The sequence below is a fragment of the Orycteropus afer genome, unplaced genomic scaffold (assembly GCF_000298275.1).
Source record: "Orycteropus afer afer isolate SDZICR_OR568_19922 unplaced genomic scaffold, OryAfe1.0 scaffold00131, whole genome shotgun sequence".
Classification (NCBI taxonomy): domain Eukaryota; kingdom Metazoa; phylum Chordata; class Mammalia; order Tubulidentata; family Orycteropodidae; genus Orycteropus; species Orycteropus afer.
Window position 1 is genome coordinate 6544809 of NW_006921718.1, and position 20717 is coordinate 6565525.

At 36.6% G+C, this 20717-nt stretch overlaps 1 protein-coding gene across 1 annotated transcript in view; it reads left to right on the forward strand.

Moving 5' to 3' along the window:
- Positions 1–20415, forward strand: part of PRKD3 (protein kinase D3) — a 158679-nt gene extending 138264 nt beyond the window's left edge. The window contains exons 13-18 of the mRNA XM_007945066.2: positions 1091–1197; positions 8295–8456; positions 10731–10829; positions 16594–16861; positions 19118–19203; positions 20242–20415. Coding sequence (XP_007943257.1) covers positions 1091–1197; positions 8295–8456; positions 10731–10829; positions 16594–16861; positions 19118–19203; positions 20242–20415 — 896 coding nt within the window. The remainder of the gene's footprint in view (positions 1–1090; positions 1198–8294; positions 8457–10730; positions 10830–16593; positions 16862–19117; positions 19204–20241) is intronic.
- Positions 20416–20717: the final 302 nt, after the last annotated feature.

Sequence of the window (20717 nt, forward strand, 5' to 3'; positions counted from 1 at the left end):
TACTTATTTGTAGTCTTTTCAGGTAGTCAGTCTCAGATACCTTTTGAGACAAGTGGCAGCTATTTTCAAATAAACAGTTACATAGAGAATAACAAGTCATATACAGGTTAAAACAATAACACACTCAGTCTTCACTTACCAACATGGTTTGTTTCCAAAGACAGGGTCATTATGTGCAAATCAGCATTCAGCATTATGCAAAAATGGAGGATGGCAACATTCAATCACAAAACAGAAGATAAGTACATAATTACATAACTGCCAAATTACATCATGACATATGCCAGACCACAGAGAATCATGGCTCAGGCAAATCAACATATAACCTTAGCCATCACAGCCAGTGTTATACTCTTGCCTTGCACCTTGGCATTCATTACTGCCACATGTATGTCATTAATGTGCAAAATAGTTGGATAGTGTATTTTTTTTTACTATTGTCATAAACACAATATGTCAGATAGCAAGATAGTCATTAAGTGAGGAGTAAGTGTACCAAAAGTGCATGTTAATTTCACTGCTGTATATATAAAACAATGCCTGATACATAAATAGGTACAAGATAAGTAATTAGTTTGAGAGAATGAATGAATGAGAAAATGACTGTTTATTGCAGGTTTCTACCTTTATATCTAGATTCTTAAAATTTAGGGGCCAGGAGTTTGGGGGTATAATGCATGGTTAAATAACTGTGTGGACTTAGTAAACCTAAAATAAAATTAATTTGTTAGTACAGTGTTTCTGTTTTGACAGTCTCTGAAGACCAGGTCAGAGTTGTTAACTATTGTTTATTTACAAGGTAGGTTAATTTTCAGCCAACAAGTTCATTGAAATCCCTTGCTCTTTCATATATTGAACCAGTCTTCATTAAGGGCAAATAATATGGAGGGAAAACATCATTTGTTTCACTCTTAAAGTTGAGCGAGAGAGTGTTCAGAAAAAACAAAAAATGATTCAAAAAAAGAAAGTATGAGTAATAATTACATATAAATTTCAGCCCATGGGCAACTTCCTGGTAAAGATTCTGGTATTTATGTGAGCTGTCAATTTGCTGCTGCTGCTTCTTTCTCTTTTCTTTTTCTTTTACTAGGCAAACATAGAAAGACTGGAAGGGATGTGGCTATTAAAGTAATTGATAAGATGAGATTTCCCACAAAACAGGAGAGTCAACTCCGTAATGAAGTGGCTATTTTACAGGTAAAGAAAAAGTTGCTGTGTGTTTATTTTAATTTTTGATTTATGAGTTTTAAAATCTGAGTTGATTTAGTGTACTCATAAGAGGATTTATTATTTTTTTGTTTTGATTTGTTTTCATCTTATAATTTTTTGGCTCAGTCTGTAAACATCTGAATTAACTACTACTATTCTTTTTTCACTCGGTGTAATCCTTCCATATTCTTCTTCTTCCTTTCTTAATTGCGATTTGAACATTTACAGAGCAAATTAATTTTCCATACAATAGTTCATACACATTTTGTTTCAAGGCACTGAAACAGTCCTCATAATGAAACACACCTGTCTTCTCTCTTCCTCCCTGTGATTACCCTTTCCCTGTGTCCTCCTTTCCTTTCCTATGCATTCCTGCCCTCCCCCACAGCTATCTTCCTGTGCAAATGCTGCCCTTCAGGTCTCCGGTGATTGATTGTTGTAAGGAGTAGTGTACCTACCTGGTGTAAATATTCACCTTCTGTGCCTGTCTGTTGTTTGGCTGCAAGCTATGGGAGTGAGCTCAATTGCAGCACTAAGGTGTCACTAGGAACCGTAGTCTAGGAGGTTCCACTAGTCTCTATCAGAGCAGTAAGCCTGGTCATTTTCACAACTTTGAGTTTTGTTCTACATTTTTCTCCTACTTCATCCAGGATTTCCTATTTTGATCCTTTTCCAAGTGGTTGACAGTGGCAGCTGGGGACAACCTAGTTCTTTTGATCTCAGGGTCAGGTAGGCTGAGATTCACGTGGTCCACTAGTGCCGTGGACTGGTTGTTTCCATGTGTCTTTGGTTGTCTTCATGCTTTGCTCTGGATGAAGAGAGACCAATTGTTGCATCTAGAATGGCTACTTGTAAGCTTTTAAGACCCCAGTCGCTACTAACAAAAGTAGGACTTAGAACAAAGATTTTGTGTAGTAGGTTATGCCAGTTGAGGTTAATGTTCCCCTTGACCATGGTCCTGACCCTGTGGCCCCAGTGACTCAAGCCCTCAGGGTATTTGGCTGTGGCTAAGAAGTTATTACCACTTTGCCTCATGTTAGTTCTATTTATATGGACATTCTTAAAACACATACAAATAAATGTATGTATAGAAATATTGTCTGCCAAACTTATACATAGTGTAATATTCCCTTTTGCCTAGACAAATGTGATCATCCTGTCTACCTGTGTGTCCAACCATAGATTAATGTTTGTTATTACTGATAATGCAGTATTGTGTGTATAAAAGTGTTTATCTTTGTTGTGTGTACCTTTTGTGCAAATCTCGGTGTATTCCTTTTCCTTAGTGGTATTACTGTGTTGGTCATTTGCTTTTAGTATATTGCCTTTCCCTTCACCCAAATAACTACTTGTCTCCTACCTATCTAGCAGTTTTTCCTCCCTTCAAAGAAAGATTTCTTTCATATATAAATCTTTCCTTCACTTTTTACAATAGTAGACTAATAATATATTTGTCCTTATGTGACTGACTTGTTTTACTCAGCATAATGTCCTCCAGATTTATCTACATTATGAGATATTTTATGGATTCTACATTATTCTTCAGTGTTGCATAGTATTCACTGAAATAATTACTTCTTAACTCTTTAAAAAAAAAAAGGCTAAGTCAGATTATAGTTATCTAGTAGTTTTAAGGACAACCTTACACATTTTCATAAACTCTCAATGAAAAATAGGCAAACTTTGATTATCAATTCATCACTACAGTAGCTCAAAATACTTTGGTATTTTTACTACCACATTGTCATTGTATGGTAGAGTAGAAATAAGTGGTTTTAGAGACAGATTTAGATTCAAAATCTGAATCTCGCATCTTCCTGCTGGGTGACATTGTAGCCATCCTGATTCTCAGCTGATATGCTGGATTAATATAGGAGATTACATAAAAATAAAAACTGCTTAAAATTTTTCATGTTTTCACAGTAGTATTTTGTTATTTTATTAATTCAAAACTCTGAAGATACAATTTGATAATGTTTCTGTCTATAAAGATATATTGGCAATAACCTAAATCCTATGAAATGATGAATTATTGTGTGTTTTATTTTTACCTCTTTTGAGAGTTATTGAGTAAAATTTAGCTTGACTTTGATTATTTTTCTGAATATCTTGTAAGTTAAATTATAATATGCACATGTCTGTTAATCATTGTGTAGCTTTTGCATAACATTTACAAAATCATGGCAATGTAGTAGTTAATGCTGTCCAGAGTCTTATTTGCTTATGAGTGAAGTTTAAGAAGACACAGCCTCCTGAGCTTATACTTCCTTGGAGGAGAAGGTAAGAAACATAAATAATGAATTTTAAATTTATTACATTATTATCACTACTAGTAACATTAGCCTCACTTCTTTTTCAGAGGAGTGATAATCAAAACATAGTTTCTGCAACCTCCCCGTGGTCACTTTAAGGCTTTTTTCCTATAAAGCTAACTTTCAATAGTATATTAATATTAACTCTGTATGAGAGTGTAAATATATTCTTATATATCTTTTTTCACACTTAATTTTGGAATTTCTCTCATTGTCCAACCAACAATAAAAATTAAGGATATATTCCTAAGGTTGATTTCTTCTTGACACTTAACTCACAAATATAGTTCTGAACTAATCACTGAAGCTTTTTCCCTCTGGTGTCATCAACTTTGGGTCATAATGACTAAATTTCTAGATAACTTACAATGTAAAACACTTTATTATGCTTATTATTATTATATTATTATATGCTTTCTAGTATTTTCATTAGTATTGCCTTACTAGGAACAGAATTAAATGATGGTAGTATGTCTCCAAATATACTATTTAATTCTAAATTTAATACCACACCATCTTTATAGATTCTTTTCACATTGTTTATATAAAATATTTACATTTTTATATTTAGTGTATCACTTACTATATGCCAGAAATGACACAGAGTAATTTTTCTTTTGCTGTAATGAAGAAAATCAGTCTCAGAGTCAAATTACATTCTGAATGTCACCCAGTAGGAAGATGGCAAATTCAGAATTTGAATCAAAATCTGTCTCTAAACCCACTTACTCTTTCTACTCTACCATACAATTTATTTAAATATCTATCTGCCACCATCCTTACTTCCTACCACCAGCTATATCATCTTTACTTTTTTGTCTTTGCCCTGGGTTCTTCATATAGTTCTCATCAAACAAGCATAAAAAGCTGGCTGAAACATTGTTTGATCCTGGTGCTCTAGTAGCATCCTTTATTTTATTCTCTATATCCACATCTTTGTGCACAAAAGGATAGAGTAAAGACTAATCAGATTATTGAGACTGCAGCTTTGGCCTCTCCAGTGGCAGGAAGGAAAATCATAGAGTCACTGATTTAGAAAGGACCTTAGCTTATTACCAGAAGCATCAAGGTTCTTTCAAGCACTTGGTTACAGGCTTTGTAGATACTACCACATTCCGTTTTGGACACCTTTGGCTGTTCTTTATTAAGCTGAGCAAATCTCTCTTTACAGAGGTTCCATTGGGAACGTCACAGTCAACAAATTAGTATCTTTACCAAATGACTACCACATTGACATCCTTACTTTTTTCACACATACCAGACAGGCTCCTGTCCCAAGGCCTTTGCTTTAGCTGTTCCCTCTGCTTGGAATGCTTCCTTCTCGTTCCCAATCTGCCACCCTCCCAGCCACCAATCCTGCTATCTGCATGGCCTGTTGCCTTATCTCCTTCAGGATTTTGCCCAAATGGTGTTGCTCAGTGAGGTCTTCCCCATCCTGTTCAATACTAAACCATCTTTCCTCAGCCCTGCACTGCCTTTACCCAACTCTACTTGTTCTTTTCTCCATAGCACTTAACTGCCTTCTAACATAGTAGGTAATTTGCTTATTTATTTCTTGCCTATTGTTTGTATTCGCTGCTATAATAAGCTCCATGAGACTAGGAATCTTTTATCAGTTTTGTTCATTGATGAATCCAGGCTTCCAGCAAAGCACTAGACCCAACAAACACTCAAGTAGTATTTACTGAATAGATGTACTATCAGTTAAAAAAAAAAAGTGTAGAATGATTCTATTTGTATAATTAAAAAATATATAATGTGTGCATTACATATGACTATATATTCATGTTATGTATACATACCTACATAAATGTATTAACATGGCCTCATTTGAGGAGTGCTTTGTAGCACCAGGAAGAATGGGAGATTTTTACTTTTATGGAATGCCCCTTGAGGTTTGTTTCTGTTTTGTGATGTTTTTTATAGTAAACATAGTACTTTAATAATTTAAAAACTTAAAATGTCTTGCTGAAACGGAGCTGTACTAATGTAAGGTACTTCTTTTTGTATTGCCTGAAAAGAGTAGTACAGGAATCGGGGAACAGGAGCTGGAGCTGTATTGGCTGCCCGTGTAAATGGGAAACTTAACCAAGTTGATTATCAGAAACTTAAAAGGGAACCTTCTGGTTTGAACATGGTGCCATAAATTCATCATTTTCTCCTCTTGGAGATTACTCAAAAGCTACAAGAAAAGTGATAAACATAAAAGCACATTCTAGTTTTAGTAAAAATAAAAGAAAGATGAACCAGTGATCTACAAAATAGGTAGAAGTTTATCTAAATACAGTGGCAATGTAGCAGTGGTACGTACAGGAAGAGGCACCACAGTATGAACTGTTCTCAGCTGGCTCTGTGTGAGCTCTACAGCACAACAGCCTCTTAAGGCTCCTTCACAAAACAAAAGAAAGCCAGAGGGTTCGTGATCTGATAAGATTTAAGTCGAAGAAAACATGTTAAATGAAATGAAGAACACTTTAGCAATGGAAGAGTGCAAATCCCAGTACACCAAATAACAGCATCAGATCTATAAAAGGAAACTATAGAAGATAGAAACAGACATGCTCATTATTAGTTTCCAACAGGTCAAGAAGATAAAACAAGAACATAAAACCCTAAAAGCGTAAGGTAGATCTCTGTACTGAACTGTGCACCCTGAACAAAGAGATCAAAGAATACCTCATGAATTTTTAAAAAAGCAATAGTATAAACAGTATTCTTTGATCACAGTGCAAACAAGAAATAAATTACAAAATCAAAAAACAAAGCTCCCACCATCTGGAAACTTTAAGAATTTATTTTAAATAATTCTTAAAGAGCAAAATCAAAATTGGAGAATATTTAGAAAATATTGTGTATCAGAACATCATGGACTATCAAAGAAAACAATATAACCTCAAATATTAAGCAAGAAAGAATGACAATAAGTTATTATGAATCCAACTCAAGAATTTAGAGAATAAACAATAAACCTAAAGAAGGGATTAACAAAAATAAATTTAATACAGAAAATACAACTTAACAATAAATCTAAAAATTTGGGAGCAAGAGTAACAAAATAGTACTGAGTTGAATAAAGAAATAAGATGTCTTAGGGGAAATAACCACAAATACATAAAAAAAAAATCTACAGATGTAATATCTTACTTAACTTTGTCAAATACATTTAAAAACCTGGAGAAAATGCATAGTTTTCTATGAATGTACTCCAGAGAAAATAGGAAATTTAAACAGAGAAAGTCATTAGGGAGAAGAATAATGTGATAGTATACTTTTATTTTTATGTATGGACACGTATGCTTTTAAAGGAAGATGAGGAAAGAAAGAAACTTAAGACACAGACAACTACAGCCACACTTTACTTCCAACTCATAAGTTGTTGATGTTAGTATGCTCTGACTTTTCTCCTCCTTGCTCCAGTGTCACAAACCACCATTGCTGTGCCTAGCCCTGCTGATATTTCACTTTGATTTATCTATTATAAAATTTAGTCAGTTTTAATTAGTCTACCAGAACACCTTGTCTTAAATTGATTAGTAAATAAGTATTTATTTTGTACTTGAGAGCTCTGGTGGCATATTGCCTAAGACATTTGACTGCTAACCAGAAGGCTGGTGGTTCAAACCTACCAGCCACTCCTCGGAAGGAAGATTGGACAATCTACTTCTGTAGTGATACCACCTTGGAAACGAGTTAGGTGTTTTTGTATTCATTTTCTAACCTTTATTGAAAATACCTACCATGACTCAGACGTTGGGCTAAGATGACTAAGATACAGTCTCTTTCAGAGAACTTTTTGTTAGGCTACAGTATAGTTACAGTTCAGTGGACTGTGTTGCTGTATATATACAATATGGTAGGAGCTACTGCCGTAGTCTAGAGGAGAGACAATGGGAGTTAGATTAAGCTAGTTGCATGAGGAATTGAAAGACTGTTTTGAATTTAAAAAGCATTTTAGTGAGGAAACTCAGCATCATGTTGGAAAAAATAATTTGCTCTCAACATTATTAAGTACCTATATTAATGAAAAAAATAAGAAAAATATATTTCAATTATTAAGAAATAAAAATATTCTAATCAGTTGGGCCGAAAGAGCATATTTAAGATTGAATAGACAGAAAGTTAGTTTTGAAATCCAGGCAGAGGTATTTTATGTCCAGAAACAAAGACCCATTGAAGGTTTTTGAGCAAGGCTAACATGTCAAATTAGTCTCTGAGGAGGGTTTTTCTACTAGTAGAAGGTAAGATTAATTGCTTTTTTTATAAGCAGAAACACTGTTGTTTTTATCTTTGAATATCTATAAGCCTTATAACCTTAGTGCTCAAGAAACATGGGATGATGGAGGTAGAGATTCAGAGCCAAAGGCTTTCACAAATACAGCCCTGAACAGCCAAAGCTCTGTGGAATTGGATTAAAATTGATTTGGCAATTGGTGCCTATTTAAAGACAATCCATTTGCATAAAATTAAAGCAGTGTCAAAAGATTAAGAAGGAAGAAAAAGCAGCAGAATGGAAAGGGGGCAATTATACACTGAAATTAGAAAGGCATTCTTCAGGGCATCCACTCCCCAGTACACAATTTAAAAACGTCAGACTCTGTGGTCCTTTTTATTGATTGTAACTTTTACTTTATTTGCTTTTACTGTTTATTTTTTCTAAACTGTTTAGTTTCTCTGTCATGTCATAAAATCAGTTGTAGCACAGTGTTAGATATTTGCATGGTAAAGCTATCTCTCTTTGAGTTGCTCATAAAAATATCTTGCAACTCTGTTCAGAATTTGCACCATCCTGGGATTGTAAACCTGGAATGTATGTTTGAAACCCCAGAACGAGTCTTTGTAGTAATGGAAAAGCTTCATGGAGATATGTTAGAAATGATTCTCTCCAGTGAGAAAAGTCGGCTTCCAGAACGAATTACTAAATTCATGGTCACACAGGTATTTTAACTCTTTTATTATTGTTATTATTACTTTAATTTTTTATTATGATTGGCATGAAAGTTTACAGAGAAAATTGGTTTTCCATTCAACAATTCATACACATTGCCATTTTGTAATATTCACTGTAATCCCCACAATGCAACACCACTCTTCCTACCCCCCCCCATCATTTTTCTGCATCCTTCATTCCCGCCCCCTTCTACCTTCTTAGCTCTATCCCTGCCTGATCTTGTATGGTTGCTTATTTCAAGGAGTGAATAACTTCCTGATATCGTTTACCTATGGGCCTGTCTACCATTTGGCTGAAAGCTGAGCCTGGTTTGAGTGGTGTCTGAGGGTCATAATCTTGGGGGTGGTTCTTCTCTTCATCAGATCACTAAGACTGGTCTTTTTTATGATTTTTTGTTCCACATTTTTTTCCACTCTATGTAAGACCTCCTATTGTGATCTCTTTCAGGGTAGTATCTAGTGGTAGCTGGGTACCATCTAGTTTTTCTGGTCTCAGGATCAAGGAGGCTGGGATTCATGTGGTCTGTTAATCCTTTGGACTAATTTTTTCCCTATGTCTTTGATTTTCTTCATTCTTCTTTGCTTTGTATAGGGAGAGACCAATAGTTGCTCCTTAAATGGCCATTCACAAGTTTTTAACACCTCAGTTCCTACTCACCAAAGAAGGATGTGAAACATTGTCTTTTTGTGAACTCTGTGATGCCAGTTGACCTTAGTGTTCCCTGAGACTATGACCTTAAGCTCCCATGCCCAGAGACTCATTCCCTAAAGGTGTTTGATTATGACTGAGTTCTCATAACTTTGCCCTTTGTGCTCTAATTCATGGATGTATCTGCAGTACATATAAATACATAGGTAGAGATATCCTCTGTCAAACCTATATATATTCATGGGTATAGTTCTATTTGTGTTCATACCTCTGTTTAGCTTGAGGCATTTGACTGCTAACCAGAAGGTTGGTGGTTCAAACCCACCAGCCACTCCATGGAAGGAAGACTGGGCAATCTAGTTCTGTAAAGATTTACTGCCTTGGAAACCCAAAGAGGGTCGCTATGAGTCGAATCAACTTGATAGCAGTGAGTTTGGTTTGGTTTTTTGGTTTATCTATGTATCCACTTGTAGATTATTGTTGCTACTGTTACTGTAGTATTCACCTTTGTTGCCTTTAATTCTTGTGCTCTTCTCTGTGTCTTCCACTTCATTGATCATTTTGTGCTACCCTCCCCCTAATTGTACCACTTGGTATTATTTGCCTTTCCTTTTACCCAAGTTAATAAATGTCTACCCTCAGAAACCCAAGGAGGGGTCGCTATGAGTCGAATCGACTTGACGGCAGTGAGTGAGTGAGTGACCTGCTAGTTAGTGCTTTACCCTCCTTTCCCCTCCCAGCCCTGATAACCTTCAAAGAATGTTTCTTTCTGTTGTAAACCTTCTCTTAACTTTTTTTTTCCTTTTTAAAAATGTTGTTTTATTTAAAATAATATTTTATCAAATTACCAATATTTCATATAATTTTTATAGTAAAAAAAAATGATAGCTCTGTGGAGTTTACAATGAAAAGTCACAGCTCCCAGCACCATCCTTCCATATCCATCCTCCCTTTTCTTTTTTTTCTTTTAATTTTTATTGTGATTTGGGTGGAAGTTTACAGAGCAAATTGATTTTCCACACAGCAATTCATACACATTTTGTTTCATGACATTGACTGCAATTCCCCAGAATGTAATACTTCTCTTCCCACTTCCTCCCCACAGTTACCTTTTCCCTGTGTCCTTCCCTCGTATGCACTCCCGCTCCCTGAACTAAATCCCTGTGCAAACTACCCTTCTGTTCTCCCATGATTGGTCATTCCAAGGAATATATCTACCTGATGTGAATGTTCACCCAATATGCCTGTCCACAGGAGTGAGTTCACTTCTAGACCTAAAGAGGGTAACTAATAAAGGAGGTAACTAAGGGCCATAGTCTCAGGGGTCTCACCAGGCTGTATCAGACCCTGGGCTTTTTTTAAAAAATAATTTTGAGTTTTGTTCCACATTATATTTTAACTCTTTCTTGTAACTACAGAATGAAAAGTAAGATAATTAAATAGAAGTGCTCTTACATTTTGGAATATGGTGGGAATTACTAATCTTGAAGAATAAATTAACACTTTTAGTTAAATCTTGATGAACTCTAGTGAAGTTTTCAAATTATTACACTGTTCAAGGTTGGAGGTTTGTCCAGGCACTGAAAAAAAAAAAATGTTTTCTTCAATAACAGATACTTGTTGCTTTGAGGAATCTGCATTTTAAGAATATTGTACATTGTGATCTAAAGCCAGAAAATGTGCTACTCGCATCAGCAGAGCCATTTCCTCAGGTGAGATACTCCCTTTTGAAGAATCATCTTAAATAACTGACAACATGTACAAAGTGTCCAAATAATGAAGAGCTTTGTAGTAAGTACAGTAGGTTTAAAACTCACACCATCTTAAAAAGTGCTTAGCTTCTAAAAGTTCCCATAGTCCTATCCATACTTTCTACTATAATGTGTTAACTGCCAGTGAGCATTAATACCCTGAATAATTTGAATTCATATTTTATTAATTATATTGTTTATTTTCATTAAGGTTTTTTTTAGCCTGAACCAGATCCTAAGGAATAACTTTTGCACATACACTTTGCAGTTCACCTTACGCCATGACTTAGGGATGAAGATGGGGGAGGAGGAAGTAGGCAACTTTGGTTTGTGCTGGGTGCTCAGGACTTATTCCCAATAAATAAAACAAACTGAATGGTAGCCCTGAAATAGGAAATACTAGATTTTGATTGAGGCAGACAGCCAACTTCTTTTCCTCTTTAGAGCTCTGTATTTCAAACATTTTCACTAAAACCTATGTAAGAAATATTTTTACCATCACCACCAGCACTGACACACATATGTGTTGTGTGTGTGTGTCCTGGCTAGGTGTGATGCACACTAGTGCTTTTTCTTCTATTATTAATTTTTAAAAACTATTCATCTAATCCACTCAATTGGTTTCAAAACCTACTAAATGAATTCTGATGCAAAGTTTAAAACAAGTGTCCACAGTACCTGTGACTTTTTCATGATTGTCATTGATGAATTATCCAATTAGAATATCTGCTTGCAAACTATTGTTGAACAAACCATTATACTGCTGAAACATGTATATTTAGATAAATGGCTAGAATAAGTACAACAAATGGCTCTTCCTGTAAATACAACTCCAATTATCTTCCAAACTCTTTTAAAGTTGTAATCTTACTCTTCCTTTTCTATGGCCATTGTGGTTAATAGTAATTCCCTAGCTGTTGTGAGGTCAGAAAGGGTCCACTTAACAGTTGGTGCAGTGTTTTAAATAAGCGCTTCCATATGTTACCTCATTTGATCTTCAGAGTAGTGTAGGCAAAGGACATACATCCTATAGCTAAGACTAAACTTCCCAACTTTCTGACTTCCACTTCAGTGATCCACATTGTTCCCTTTAGGAACAAAGAGAAAATAATGTTACTTACTTGATATTCTTTTTTAATCAAGTTCTAGCCATGGCCACACTTCAGTTGCCAAACTGCCAAGTCATTTTTATCAAGATTTAGCTATATCTGGCATTTACCCCACCCAAAAAAAGAGGTCTCATTTCTTCATGGTCTACTCTTAAAAGACTCAAAAAGAAAAATAGATAAATTCCATAATGACATAGAACAATTATTCATAAAAACATGTCTGCATCCATGTCCCAGAAATAATGTTGTTGTTAGAAGCTGTCAAGTCATCTCTGACTCATAGCAACCTATGCACAGCAGAACAAAACACTGCCCAGTACGGTGCCAGCCCCACGATCCTTGCTATACCTGAGCCGATCATTGTAGCCATTGTGTCTATCCATCTTGTTGAGGGTCTTCCCCTTTTTCATTGACCCTCTACTTTACCAAGCATGATATCCTTCTCCAGAGAATGGTCCCTTCTTCCAAAGTGACCAAAGTAGATGAGACAAAGTCTGGCCATTCTCACATCCAAGGAGCATTCTGGCTACACTTCCTCCAGGACAGACTTGTTAGTTCTTTTAGCAGTCCATGGTACTTTCTGCATTCTTCGCCAACAGCACAACTCAAAAGCATTGACTTTTCTTTGGTCTTCCTTTTTCATTGTCCAGCTCTCACATGCATATGAGGCGATTGAAAATGCCATGCTCTGGTGGTGTAGTGCCTAAGGTATTTGACTGCTAACCAGAAGGCTGGCAGTTCAAACCCACCAGCCACTTCTCAGAAGGAAGGTTGGGCAATCTACTTCCGCAGTGAACCTGCCTTGGAAACCCAAGGAGGGGTCACTATGACTTGGATCCGACTCAGTGGCCATGGGTTTGGATTTTGGGTGTCAAATGCACCTTAGTTTTCAAGGATATCTGTGCTCTTCAGCACTTGAAAGAGGTCTTTTGCAGCAGATTTACCCAATGCTATACGTCATCTGATATCTTGACTGCTGCTTCCATTGGTGTTAATTGCAGAATCAAGTAATATGAAGTCTTTGACAACTTCAGTCTTTTCTCCATTTATCATGATGCTGCTTATTGGTCCTGTTGTGAGGATTTTTGTTTTCTTTATATTGAGGTGTAATCCATACTGCAGACTGTAGTCTTCAGTCTTCATCAGTAAGTGCTTCAAGTCATCCTCACTTTCAGCAAGCAGAGTTGTGTCATCAGCGTATCTCAGGTTGTTAATGAGTCTTTCTCCAATCCTGATGCCATATTCTTCTTCATATAGTCCAGCTTCTTGGATTTGCTCAGCATACAGACTGAATAAGTATGGGGAAAGGATACAACCCTAACCACTCCCTTCTTGATTTTAAACCATGCAGTATCCCCTTGTTCTGTTTGAATGACAGCCTCCTGTTCTGTGCTCAGATTCCTCATGAGTACAATTAAGTGTTCTGGAATTCCCATTCTCAGTGTGATCCATAATTTGTTATGATCCACACAATCAAATGCTTTTGCATCGTAAGACACAAGTAAACATCTTTCTGGTATTCTTTGCTTTGAGCCAAGATCCATCTGACATCAGCAATGATGTCCCTCATTTCATGTCCTCTTCTGAATCCAGCTTGCATTTCTGGACATTCCCTGTCAGTATACTGCTGCAACCGTTTTTGAATTATCTTCAGTAAGATTTTACTTGCGGGCGATATAAATGATACTGTTCAGTAATTTCCACATTCTGTGGGATCACCTTTGTTTAGAATGGGTGCAGATATGGATCTCTTCCAGTCAGTTGGCCAAGTAGCTGTCTTCCAAATCTCTTGGCGTAGCCCAGTGAGTGCCTCCAGCATGGCATCCATTTGTTGAAACATCTCAATAGGTATTCTGTCCATTCCTGATGCCTTGTTTTTTGCCACTTCATACACTGCAGTTTCAACTTCTTCCATCAGTACCATTGGTTCTTGTTCATATGCCACCTCCTGAAATGGATGAACACCAACCACTTCTTTTTGGTACAATAACTTTGTGTATTCCTTCCATCTTCTTTTGATGTTCCCTGCATCATTCAATATATTGCCCATAGAATCTTTCAGTATTCCAACACTAGGCTTAAATTTTTTTCTTCAGTTCTTTCAGCTTGAGAGATGCCAAGTGTGTTCTTCTTTTTGGCTTTCCAACTCCATGGCTTTACACATTTCATTGCAGTAATTGGCTTTGTCTTCTCGAGCTGCTCTTAGAAATCTTCTGTTCAGCTCTTTTATCTTGTCATTTCTTCCATTTCCTTTAGCTACCCTTCATTCAAAGGCAAGTTTCAGAGTCTATTCTAACATCCATTTTGGTCTTTTCTTCCTTTCCTGTCTTTTTAATGAACTTTTGCTTTCTTCATGGATGATATTCTTGATGTCAACCCACAATTCCTTTGGTTTTTGGTCACTGGTGTTCAGTGCATCAAATCTGTTCTTTACATGGTCTCTAAATTCAGGAGAGATATATCCAAGGTCATATTTTGGCTCTTGTGGACTTGTTTAAATTGTCTTCAACTTCAGCCTAAACTTGCATATGAGTGGTTGATGGTCTGTTCCACAATCAGCTCCTGGCTTTGTTTTGGCTGAAGATATTTAGCTTTTCCATCACCTCTTGCCACAGATACAGTCAATCTCATTCCTGTGTACGCCATCTGGTGCAGTCCATGTGTTTGTGTTGTTGAAAAAGGTATTTGCAACAAATAAGTTGTTGGTCTTGCAAAATTCTATCATGCGATCTCCAGCGTTATTTCTATCATCAAGGCCATATTTTCCAACTACTGGTCATTCTTCTTTGTTTCCAACTTTTGCATTCCAATCACCAGTGATAAATCGGCACATCTTGATTTGCATGTTCTGTCAACTCAGACTGCAGAAGTTGGTAAAAATCTTCAGTTTCCTCATCTTTGGCTTTGGGGGTTGGTACATAAATTTGAATAATAGTGGCATTAACTGGCCTTCCTTGTAGGAGTATGGATATTATCCTAACACTGACAGCATTGTACTTCCGGATAGATCTTGAAACATTCTTTGTGGTGATGAATGCCACACCATTCTTCTTCAATTTGTCATTCCCAGCATAGTAGATCATATGGTTGTCTGATTCAAAATGGCCAAAACCAGTCCATTTCAGCTCACTAATGCCAAGGATATCAATCTTTATGAATTCCATTTCATTTTTGACAACTTCCAGTTTTTCTAGATTCATACTTCATACATTCCATGTTCCGATTATTAACTGATGTTTGCCACTGTTTCTTCTCATTTTGAGTCATGCTACATCAGCAAATGGAGGTCCTGAAAGCTCTACTTTATCCATATTATGAAAGTCAGCTCTACTCTGATGAGCAGCTCTTTCCCAGTCCTGTTTAGAGTGCCATCTGACCTGAGGAGCTTATCTTCCAGTACTGTATAGGACAATGTTTTCAGGGCTGTTCATAAAGTTTTCCAGTAATATATCAGTGTTTCACTGCTATTCAGAAATAGCAAGCAGTGTTTAAATGTACCTTCACTTCTTTGTTCTCCAGCCACTAATTGCTCCATTTTCTTTCCCTCTCAATTTTTTAATGCTTTTTCTGTGTGAGTCAGAGCATTTCCTCAGGAAAGTACTTGGCATTTGCTGGCTCAGCATGGATGTAGTCATTAATCACCAAAATCTGAAACTTCTAGATTAGCAGCAAGATAGGTGTTCGAAACTCTGCCAAGCTCATCACTCTGTCAGAGCGTTTTCCCCAAGAGGAAGATGTAGCAGTGACTGGCCACATTCACAGAGAACTTTTTTTCAAATCTAAACCTGTGCCTAGCAATGATTTGTTCCATAGTTGTAGAAAAGTTACTCTTACCTTTTCAGCATTCTCCAACACCACTCTTCTGTTGTCCAGATTTTGTCTTAATACACCTCAGTTTCTTTTTGCCAATTTATAGTGTCCTTGGGAAGACATTCTAGTATTAAGCTAAATAAAGGGTAAGTTTTTAAATGCTCTGGTAGCATAGTGGCTAAAGCACTTGACTGCTAACCAGAAGGCTGGCGGTTCAAACCCACCAGCCACTCCTCGGAAGGAAGGTTGGGCAATCCTACTTCCGTAGTGATATTGCCTCGGAAACCCAAGGAGGGGTCGCTATGAGTCAGGGCCGACTTGACGGCACATAACAACAACAACAACAACATATGTCATCTAGTAAATATTTATTGATTCTATGTGTCTTGGCCCTGTGAGACCGCTGGAGATTTGGAAATGAGACACCTAATTCCTGCTCATAGATGATAGAATAGCAGTCTCCTTATGAGCCAAATGATAAAAGATCAGCACCCTCCCTTTCACTTAAGAAAAAAAAAAAAAATTGTTAACACTTGTAAGTCTGGTATTTGGCATTCTGGAAGCTAGAATTCAATTTATTTATTTATTTATTTAAATAAGCAGTAAGAAAGCTTTTCATACTGTGTTAGTAATGGATCACACAGGGTTATAAATGTACTGCTTTTTGGCAATGAGGTATTTTATAGTTTCCCTAGCTATAGTTGTTTGTCACTCAGAAATCAGTATAGCTGGCAAATGTGTTGAAATGATGACTTTAAAATTTAATTTATATACACAGAAATTTAATACTATCCTCTGATTTCCAGGTGAAGCTGTGTGACTTTGGTTTTGCCCGCATCATTGGTGAAAAGTCCTTTAGGAGATCTGTGGTAGGAACTCCAGCATACTTAGCACCTGAAGTTCTCAGAAGCAAAGGCTACAACCGTTCTCTGGATATGTGGTCAGTGGGAGTTATTGTCTACGTGAGCCTCAGTGGCACATTTCCTTTTAATGAAGATGAAGATATAAATGATCAAATCCAAAATGCAGCATTTATGTACCCACCAAATCCATGGAGAGAAATTTCTGGTGAAGGTAAAAAAATAATAAGTTTTGGCTATAGCCTTTCGTCTGAAAATCCTCTTTGTGCTCCCAAATCAGTCTGTCTCTTCTGACATTTTTAGTATTTCACATTCATCTTCCAAATTCAACTAATCACTGATTTTGAGCATTCTTCCTCTTACAATGTCTCTTTCCTAGTTGCCAGCATAGCAATAATACAAGCCTCAAACACCTCATTTTTAAACTACTAAAATATTTTTTAAAATGTTAGAGTCTTTTCTGGTCCTTCTTAGTTTCCATTGCCAAATTCATCTTTAGGAAATAGTACTTTTGTCTTACTCTACTCCCATTTTGGCTTCCCTTTAACCACACTGCAGCTGTCAGTCACTGTAATCTACCCAATCTTAATGTCTCACCCCATCTCCCACCTCTCCTTTACACAAAACTATTCTCTTCTGAACTATTTTCTCATGTTTCTTAAGCCTTTCTCCTGTCTACAATCCTCCCTTCTCTGTTGAAATCCTTAAGACCCTTCAAGGATCCCTTAATTTGTGGCTCATCCTTTCAGTCTTCCTCTAAACTATATAAAATCTTAACAATAGTTAGGCTTTTTTATTTTTATTTTTTTTAAGTATATGATCTTTTTTTGTAATTATTTTTCTTATTTTTACAGCTAGCCCCTTGGATAGAACCCTGTACTTCAGGTTCTTTATGCCTAAGAATGAGCTTTTATATTCAACAGACACTCTCTAGTTAGTTTCCATCTCTCATGTACCCCTGTAATAGGAAGCTTCATAACTTGTTTTTGCTGCCTGGTAAAGACTTTTGTATTTGCAATCTCTGGTTCTGTAGCCTTCTGGAAAGATTCAGTTGGCCTTCTTTAGTGATACTGGTAAGAAAAGAATGTCACTTAAAACTTAATAGTCCCACAGAATTTAACGGAAGTGCCATTGGGGAATATCCCCACCTGGATTTAGTCACCCCATGGAACAAGTGAGTCTTTTTAATGTTTCCAAAACTGATTAATAGTCTGTCTAACTGAGTAAAGTTTGAGTAACAGCACATCAAGACAAAAGCAGGCTCGCTGGTAATGAAGAGAACTGACTGAAGAAGTCCATATGCTGAGCTCTTTGATGCTACCAAGGTCATCTCAGAGCTTCTGGGGCGGTGTAGCCCACAGACCTTTTATATAAGAATCACTTGGTGAGTTTTTTGAAAAAGGAAGAACTCATGACCATATCTCACAGATGCAGAATGAGCACTGGGACACAGGAATGTGCCTTTTACAAAAACAAGCCAACTGCTTCTGATGCACATGGTAGGCACAGGTTAAGGGACAATGGATAAGGACTTAGAGTATCTGGGACACAGAGAAATTAATCATTAAAGTGCTTATGGAAATCTTTGCTAGTTTGGTAGTACATAGAAGAGAAATAGGACTCATAGAGTATAAATATTTTATACAGCCCATCCCTGGGTCTAGGCCTTAGAGAAGTTTATCAGTATCTCAAATGTTGCATTGTTACCTAAAGCTATAGTCAGTATATAGTTATATGTTGGCCTTGGTCTTGCAATTGATCCATTTCCCCAAATAACTGCATGATGTGTGCCAAGGTCTCACCACATACACCAAAACATGCTGCACCCATTTATTAAAACCTGTTGAGTGTGAACTTTTGGTGACAGTTATCAGTGCAGTCTGACTACATTTGTAGAAGCAAGGCAATGACTGTGATTACTTTTCTAGACAAAGTCAGGGGTGTGAGCATAAGATGGTGTGGGGGTATGTGGGGGATTAGCCTGCAATCAGAGGGTCTGTTTTATTCATCCTGAAATAATAATAGTTAACACTTATTTAGCACTTATGGCTCAGTACTGGCAATCCTCACAACCTCATAATACTCATAGTAGATGAGGAAACTGAGGTATGGTATAGTTTAGTGACTAACCTACTATCACACAGATAGTGGCACAACCAGAACTCAACCCAGGCAATGTGACTCCGGGGTCTATGCTTTTAATCTGTGTTCTATATGCCTCCTTGATACAAAGAAAACTTGACAGGTAGACTGTGAATTCAGTAAGCATATATGGAACGCTACCTGTTGACTTAAAGACTAGGTCTTTAGTAAGCAAAAATCTGATTTCTTAGATTTTTATGTATTGAACTGCCTTCCAGGTAAAGCCATAAGTTTGGAGTGTCCTATATGAGTCGGGTTTGACTCGACGGCACATAACAACAACAACATATACTCAAAGTCATGTACCTGATTTTGTCTTTTCCCTTAGCGATTGACCTGATAAACAACCTACTTCAAGTGAAGATGAGAAAACGTTACAGTGTTGACAAATCTCTTAGTCATCCCTGGCTACAGGTAAAAAAAAAAAAAAGGTATATATCTCTTTAGCCATTTCTCATTTGAGGAGTTCAGTGTGATTTTTCTTAACTATAAAAACCCACTCCAAGATGAACAGATTCTATACATTTCTTAGGATAATGAAAACACTCTTCAGTGATTCATTGGTGCTTAAGATAAGCATGACATGTCATTGTTATACATTTTACTTTTAAAATATCTACTTAAACCCAAAAGTATACCCATTGCAGTCATTGTTAAATCGGTTGTAACTTATAGCAACCCTGTCAAATACAGTAGAACTTAGAAATGCCCCATATAGTTTCCAAGGATATAATCTTCACAAAAGCAGATTGCGGATTTTTTCTCCTATGGAGCAGTTAGTTGGTGGGTTTGAACCATTGGCCTTTTGGTTAGTAGCTGAGCACTTAACAGCTGTGCCAGCGGAGGTCCTTAAATGTTCACTAGGAAGTTCATAGTTTCATTGCAGAGCTCTAAAATACCATTTAAAATATGTTAGGCTTAATTTCTCCCCAAAAAATTATTGCATAGTTATGGTAAGAGATGTCCCCAAACTTCAGGATAAAGGGAAAAAGCTTTAGAACTATTTTAAAGGGGTAGGATTAACTTCAAAACAAATGCAATCATAATTAGTCCAACCAATTATTAAATTATTCTGATAACAGGTTCCAAGTGCTTTCTTTCCTGTTTTGTGGAGAAAGGTTTAGACCTCTTACAGAATAGAACTAAATGATTTACTGGTTATTATTAGCCACCTCATCTTCCTGAGGTAACTTACTTTTACTTTCATAAACCAGCTGCATTCTTTAGTAGAGAAAAATGAGTTGAAAAACACTGCTAATTAAAATATTACAAATGAATCTCATTGTATAGCAAATACTTATTCCTACTTCTGTAGCGATACTGCCTCGGAAACCCAAGGAGGGGTCACTGTGAGTCAGGGCCGACTCGATGGCACATAACAACAAGCAAAGGAAAAGATTGACAGTATTTTCTGTTTCTTTTATGGTTCACAGTCACTTCATTTTTTCCTAGGACTATCAGACTTGGCTTGACCTTCGAGAATTCGAAACTCGCATTGGAGAACGTTACATTACACATGAAAGTGATGATGCCCGCTGGGAAATATATGCATACACGCACAACCTTGTATACCCAAAACACTTCATTATGGCTCCCAATCCAGATGATATGGAAGAAGATCCTTAAGTATCAAAGAGCTAACTTCAATAAGGATGGATTTCATTTTATGAACTGACACTTGGGTCCACAACTGTTGTTTTTTGTAGGTTGTCATTTGTGAGGAAGCAAAGACCCAAGGAAATATGATAAGGAATTGATGACTCCAGTACTGTAGTTCATAGTGAGTAGGTACAGTAGGGGACAGTGAGTAATAAAACCCGTAATGGAATCAAGATAATGCTTTTCACAACATTTTGTAACATAAACAATAACATTTTATCCCCCTTATCCTTCACTTAGTACAATAGTGGCACTTAATTTCTCTTCCC